Source organism: Cannabis sativa, chromosome 2 (genome assembly GCF_029168945.1).
Source record: "Cannabis sativa cultivar Pink pepper isolate KNU-18-1 chromosome 2, ASM2916894v1, whole genome shotgun sequence".
Lineage (NCBI taxonomy): Eukaryota > Viridiplantae > Streptophyta > Magnoliopsida > Rosales > Cannabaceae > Cannabis > Cannabis sativa.
The window spans coordinates 20327309-20334953 of NC_083602.1; the positions used below are offsets into that span (position 1 = coordinate 20327309).

Here is a 7645-nt window from a genome sequence, read left to right on the forward strand (position 1 = left end):
CTAAACAATTACAAGCCTGCATATCTAAAGGTGCTAGGAAAATAATAGTGATCGGCAATAACAATACAAAGCCAAATCCAAATTAACTTATATATATTACAACACATGTCCGGTTTCAACAACCCAACCAAGTACGCATAAAATCGTACACGTACGTAACCATTAACTAATTTATTTAATATCCTCAATAATAATTTTATATAGTCATTTATAAATTTTACTAATTAATCTATTATTTAACGAAACTTCCAGTCAAAAGGGATTAGCCCACTTGACTTGAGTGCCCCATTCTGATTTAAATCATACCATTAATTCAAATTCAAGCAAGTATAAATAGAGCTAAATATATCACAACAAACTACATTTTCTCGTTTGCTCGACAATATTTCTCAAACGTACGTAAAAAAAAAAAGAAAGAAAAAACCTTTTCGCTTCTTCTTCTTTTCTTCTTTTCTTCTTTTCTTCTTCCTTTTTGTTACTACCTATCATATATACTAATTTTAATCGGTAGCATAGCCAAAAACTCATGATAAAGTGGGAAGATGTTTACAAGGTGGTGGAAGCCACGGCTCCACTCTACGTGGCGTTAATATTAGGTTATGGGTCAGTGAAATGGTGGAAAATTTTCACTCCTGACCAGTGTGGTGCTATAAATCGTTTTGTTTGTTTCTTCACTCTTCCCCTCTACACATTCGATTTCACAGCCCACGTTGACCCTTTCAAGTGGAACTATCGGTTCATAGCAGCCGATGCTATATCGAAGGTGATCATTGTTGTGATCTTGGCCTTTTGGGCCAAGTTGAGTAACAAAGGAAGCTATGCTTGGTCCATAACAAGCTTTTCTTTGTGCACTTTGACAAATTCTCTTGTCGTTGGAGTGCCTCTAATGAAAGCCATGTACGGTCAAATAGGTGTTGATATTGTCGTTCAGTCTTCTGTCGTACAAGCCATCATTTGGATGACCCTGCTTTTGATTGTGCTCGAGTGTTACCGTACGGCCGGGATTGATATTTCGTCAAACGACAAAAAAATTAGTGTCGTTGGTGATTTGAAAGATAAGGATTTGGAAATAAACGCGGTGGAAGAGTGTGTTGGTGATAAAAGTAGTAGTAGTGATACTCCACAGTCTTACTGGTCGTTGATTAAGGTTGTGGGGTTTAAAGTGGCTATGAACCCCAACTCTTATGCGGTATTCATTGGCCTTATTTGGGCTATCATCGCCAGCAGGTATAATATAAGATATAATATCTTTACAAGAGTAAAATAATTGGTGATCACATATATATATTCTTTTCTCAATATTTTTTTTTCTTTTCTAAATGCATGTGTGTAGTGCGTATGGTTTTATATAGGCCCTCTCAAACTTTGAAATGTGTAGTGCAACTTTTTTTTCTGTAGAAATAATGTGAACAAAAATAGATATATAATTTTATTTATTTATTTATTTATTTATTATTGGAGTATGTTTAACATTGGCGTGCGAAATGTATCTAGAATATTATTTTATTACAACAAATTATTTATTATTTTGTACGGTTTTCACAATGAACTATTAAAATATATATAATATATATGTACAAATCAAATAATATTTTTGCTAAATATATAGCTTAATTGTATAATGTCTACGTATTAATATTTTTTTGTTTGGAACATTGTACAGGTGTCATATTAAGATGCCAAGCATAATTGAAGGGTCCATATCGATCATGTCAAAAGCTGGGGCAGGCACTGCCATGTTTAGTATGGGTACGTACTTATATAATTATACGTCATGTTATAATAAATTAATTAATTAACATACATTAATGGCTAATATGTAAATAACATGTAGGGATCTTCATGGCGCTACAAAAAAAGATAATTGCATGTGGGTTGAGATTAACAGTGTTTGGAATGGTATTGAGGTTTATTGCCGGACCCGCCGCTATGGCTATCGGATGTATTGCCGCCGGCTTGCATGGTGATGTTCTACGTGTAGCTATCGTTCAGGTATTAGATTAATTAAACTATATATTATATTAATGCTTTAATCTAAAAAGAAGAAATATTAATTAGATCACCATTAAGGTCTTGAGAGCATTATTTGAATTTATTAAGGGTGATCTTTGTTTAAAACATTATAAAATTCTCTCTACTGATTTTATTTGTGGAAAAAGTCATATCATCTCGCTAGCTATTTATATATCACTAAAAAAAATAGTTTTAGTAATAATATAAATTTTTTATAACTAAATTTAATTTTATGTCAGAATAAAATATTATTTTTAACTAAAATATAATATTATTTCAAGTTGTTACTAATTATTTAATTTTAATCAGAATAAATATTGACTAAAAATACATTTAAAATTTTAATTTTTGTGACTAATAGTCTCCATTAATTTTATTAAGTAATAATATATTATTTATAATTAGTTATAATTTTTTTAAATTATAAATTTTGTTGTGATTAAATTTATAAATTTTTAGAATGTATTATTTTGGAATTGAATTTTTTTGACTTTGTGTACGTAATCGCTAATCACTTATGTCAGTTTAATCTGCATTTAGCAATTTTCTATAATTAATTAATATCAGCACTATTACTATTAAATTCAAATAAAGTTTAGTAATACGAGTATTAGTGGCTTGACTTTTTTATTCTTGTGTGGAAAGTAATTGAGAATAATTAATAGCAGCTGCCAAAACAGCTTTTGTAGATTACTGTCCAATAATAAAAGAATATAAAAAAGAGGTTTTGAATTAATATGCAAAATAAAGTTAGTAGATTCTTATTTCGATGGGTTTGCACGGCTCATACTCATACATATTACTTCTTTCGTATATACTGACTAGATCTCAAGTCAACTAGGAGCAGTGTGTGTTTTTTAATATAGTAACGATGTGTACATATAAATTACATTGAAATAGATGGGACTACTTTTAAATAAAGATGGTCAATTAGTTGATTTTAATTTGGTGGTAATAGAATAAGTAAATATATTAGCTTTCATTATGTCATACATTTAACCCGAATTTGTGTCCACCTCAGACATCTTACTTTTGATTGTAAGTTTTCTCAGACATCCTAAAAGAAATGATTCTAGGCACTTTTATATATGTTAAAATTTGGAAGGACACAAATCCTAATTTTTTATTGTGCGGTGTATATTGATATATATATATATATGAACTTATTTATTTATTATTTTTCTTTTCAGTCAGCACTACCACAAGCGATTGCATCTTTTATCTTTGCCAAAGAATACGGATTGCATGCTGAAGTACTCAGCACAGCGTAAGTTAGCTTAAAAAACTTCTGAAGAGAATATAATTTATTCCCAATATTAAATAAGAAATAAATAAATAAATAAGATTATTAAAATTATACTAAAACAGTACTTCTTCTTTATTATTGCAGGGTTATCTTTGGGACGATGGTGTCTGTTCCAGTGCTCATAGCTTTTTATATCGGTCTAGATGTGTTACATTTGCATTTTCTATAGTTGATTAATTAATTTGGTTAAATTCCATTTTTCTCTTAGGGCTCGTTTGGAACGCCGTATTAGGTCGTATTGTATTGTTTTATATTGAATTGTATTTTATGCAATATTTTTATGTAAAACTATATGTGGTATTAAATTTTATGGACACCTAAATATATAATATTTTAGTATAAATTAAAGTTTAACATAGTATTATATAAAAATATGATATATAATCCAATTCAATATAATACAATACAATACAATACGACCTAATACGACGTTCCAAACGAGCCCTTAATGTAATAATTAATACATTATAAATTAACGTGAAGGCTTACGTTTTTGTTCCATTACAACATGCATCATAATTTTGGGTAAATAAGTAATGGCTAAAAATTATTTTGGACCTTGTGTTAGGCAAAAGTTACCAATTAGACTATCTGTTTTTACTACAAAAAAAAAAATACTTTTCCTGGCGCATTTGGTCAAACGCGCCGGTATAAAAGCTGACAGCATAAATAAAATGCTGAATTTCTACTTTGACTCAGTCATAAATTTTGCCTCGGCGCATTATTGCGCCGCCAAAAGTTGTTAATGTTAGACTATATATACAGTGTATGTAATATAGCATATACAAATGATATGAAATGCGGAAAATAAACTGTAATCATATCAATAATATATGCAATAAAAGGATCAATGTACCTCCAGCCATTGATCTTTGAGCTTCAATCCCTGCGATAGCTTCGGTATTGGAGTTCGGGCTTCCTCGCTCTCTCAACTTCTTTAGATGGAATTTGCTGAATGAATTCAGAATGAGTGAGGAGCTCGGGGACCGAGACCCTATATTTATAGGTGAGATACTCCATCAATTTCTGCGCCACATTAATTGTCAGAATATTTTGACAATTAATTCAGGAAATCAAATCAGGTAATGAATATAGAAATCTGACCATATATAGAATATTACATAATTGATTTTGTCCAGATTCAATGAATATAAAATATTCATTTATCAGAAAATCAATTATTTATTTATTTCCTTAAATAGAAAATCATTTCCTTAATTAGAAAATAACTTTCATATATAAAATATTCTAATATTCTCCCACTTGGTCAGCATTTAAACTAAAATATTCAAACCCAACGTTCCTCATTATATAATAAACATACGAATCATAGCGACATGTCCTCATTATGAATCGAGTATTATATTCCATGTATTACAATACATTTATTATATAACAATGTACTTTATGTGGCAATGTACTTAAGTGAATAAACCCTAAACCTTATGTTTATTCAGGTCCTCTGAAATTTTTCTCAAATGTAAAATTAAGATGCGCATAAATATGAGAAAAATCAAAATAAGAGTTTCATTGATAATAACTTTATTTGTACAAATTACATAAGGGAACCAAGTCCCATGTTCTCTACATGATCCTTGAATTTATGAGGTGGCAAGCCTTTTGTCATAGGATCGGCAATCATCAATTCAGTGCTAATGTGTTGAATGACCACTTTATTTTCCTTAACACGTTCTCTAATAGCTAAGTACTTAATGTCGATGTGCTTGCTTCGACTTCCACTTTTGTTGTTCTTAGCCATGAAAATAGCAGCTGAATTGTCACAGAACATCTTTAGCGGCCTTGCAATGGAATCAACCACTCTAAGGCCTGAAATGAAACTCTTTAGCCATACACCATGTGATGTAGCCTCAAAACAAGAAACGAACTCAGCCTCCATAGTAAAAGTAGCAGTCAAAGTTTGTTTGTTACTCCTCCAGGACACAGCTCCACCAGCAAACATAAACACGTAACCAGATGTAGATTTACGTGAATTAGTGCAACCAGCGAAATCTGAGTCTGAGTAGCCAACTACTTCTAGATTGTCAGTTCGTTTGAACATCAGTTTGTAATCCTTAGTACCCTGAAGATACCTCATTACTTTCTTTGCAGCTTTCCAGTGGTCTATCCCCGGGTTACTGCGAAATCTTCCTAACATTCCGACAGAATAAGCAATGTCGGGTCTTGTGCACACCTGAGCATACATTAGGCTTCCGACAGCAGAAGCATAAGGAATGTTCTTCATTTGTTCTCTTTCAAAATCATTCTTTGGGCACTGTCTCAAATTTAATTTATCACCCTTCACAATTGGAGCAATGCTCGGTGAACAATCTTTCATATGAAATCTTTCTAAAACTCTGTTGATGTAGGCTTCTTGAGATAAACCTAAGATACCTCGGTATCTATCTCTATGAATCTTAATGCCTATGACATAGGATGCTTCACCCATGTCTTTCATCTCAAAGTTCTTTGAAAGAAATTGTTTCACTTCACGTAGCAATCCTTTATCATTGGATGCAAGAAGAATATCGTCCACATATAAAACAAGAAAACAAATTTTACTCCCACTTTCCTTCAGGTTTATGCATTGATCCATGACATTCTCTTCAAATCCAAAGGAAGAGATGACATCATGAAATTTTAAATACCATTGGCGGGATGCTTGTTTTAATCCATAGATGGACTTCTTGAGCTTGCATACCAAATCCTGACCTTCACTAGAGGAGAATCCTTCTGGTTGTTTCATGTATACCTCCTCCTCTAGATCACCATTCAGAAAAGCAGTTTTTACATCCATCTGCTCCAGCTCTAAATCAAAATGAGCAACTAATGCCAAGATGACTCTGAGGGAATCTTTCTTTGATACAGGAGAAAAAGTCTCCGTATAGTCAATTCCTTCCTCTTGAGTGAATCCTTTAGCAACAAGTCTCGCTTTGTACCTCTCAGTGTTGCCTAATGAGTCTTTCTTAGTTTTGTAGACCCATTTACAGCCAATGGCTCTCGCCCCATTAGGCAACTTTACAAGTTCCCAGACTCTGTTACACCTCATAGAATTCATTTCATCATCCATAGCATTGTACCACAATTTTGATTCTCTACTGTTCATAGCTTGTAAAAACGTTTCTGGATCATTTCCAATTCCAATATCAGATTCTAATAAATACACAACATAGTCTTTGTAAATCTTTGGTTTGATAGGTCTAGTAGATCTTCTTAAGACTTCACCAATAGGCTCTTGGGGAGCAACAGCTGGTTCAGCAGGTTCAACAGGTTGTTCAACAGTTGCAGGCAACTCTTGAACATCTTGATCTACTGGATTATCATTACCAACTTGTGGATCTTCAGTGATTGGTAATGGTTGTTCAACATTCGTTTGAACTACAGGAGTGTTAACCATTATCAATCTTACTTTTGAAGTGGAAGGTCCTGAAGGATCTTTCTCAGGACCTAAGTCCTTTGATTGATCACTCCCACTGATCAAGGCATTCTCAAGAAATTTTGCATTCCTTGATTCCACAATTCTTATGCTATGAGATGGACAATAAAACTTGTAACCTTTAGACTTTTCAGCGTACCCTATAAAGAATCCGCTTATGGTCCTTGGGTCCAATTTCTTCTCTTGTGGATTATATATTCTGACTTCAGATGGACATCCCCAAATGCGTACATGATTCAAACTTGGTTTCCAACCTTTCCATAATTCAAAAGGAGTTTTTGAGACTGCCTTTGTTGGAACTCGGTTTAATATGTACACGGATGTCTTTAATGCTTCAGTCCACAAGGATTTAGGAAGGTTAGAGTTGCTACTAAGCATACTCCGCACCATGTCCATTAATGTTCGGTTTCTTCTTTCTGCAACACCATTTTGCTCGGGTGTACCGGGCAAGGTGTAATGGGCAACAATCCCATTTTCTTCAAGAAACTTTGCAAATGCACCAGGTGCTTGTCCATCTTCTGTGTATCTACCATAATACTCACCTCCTCTATCTGATCTCACTATCTTAATTTGCTTGTTGCATTGTTTCTCTACTTCAGCTTTAAATATCTTAAAGACATCTAATGCTTCACTTTTATTATGAAGTAAGTAGATATACATGTAGCGTGAGTAATCATCTATGAATGAGATGAAGTATTTCTGACCATGTGACTCCATATCTGGACTACATATATCAGTATGTATGATTTCTAATATTTCAGAACTCCTATGGACACCAGTTTTGACAGACTTAGAGGTTTGCTTTCCCTTAATGCAATCCACACAAGTATCAAAGTCAGTAAAATCTAAGGTATTGAGTACCCCATCTTTTACCAACCTTTTAATTCTATCAA

At 32.8% G+C, this 7645-nt stretch overlaps 1 protein-coding gene across 1 annotated transcript; it reads left to right on the forward strand.

Annotated features, from left to right (window-relative positions):
• The first annotated feature begins 424 nt into the window (after positions 1-424).
• Positions 425-3673, forward strand: LOC115718691 (auxin efflux carrier component 5). The gene is made up of 5 exons (XM_030647512.2): positions 425-1227; positions 1664-1749; positions 1835-1992; positions 3204-3280; positions 3404-3673. The coding sequence occupies exons 1-5, from the start codon at positions 527-529 to the stop codon at positions 3486-3488; spliced, it is 1107 nt and encodes a 368-aa protein (XP_030503372.2). The 5' UTR covers positions 425-526; the 3' UTR covers positions 3489-3673.
• The last annotated feature ends 3972 nt before the right edge of the window (positions 3674-7645 follow it).

Bases quoted from the DNA above. Each gene is read 5' to 3' on its own strand.
- LOC115718691 (XM_030647512.2), top strand. From the start codon at position 527: ATGATAAAGTGGGAAGATGTTTACAAGGTGGTGGAAGCCACGGCTCCA. The intron at 1,750-1,834 runs GTACGTACTTAT...AATAACATGTAG, and splicing joins CACTGCCATGTTTAGTATGG to GGATCTTCATGGCGCTACAA. The intron at 3,281-3,403 runs GTAAGTTAGCTT...TTATTATTGCAG, and splicing joins GCTGAAGTACTCAGCACAGC to GGTTATCTTTGGGACGATGG.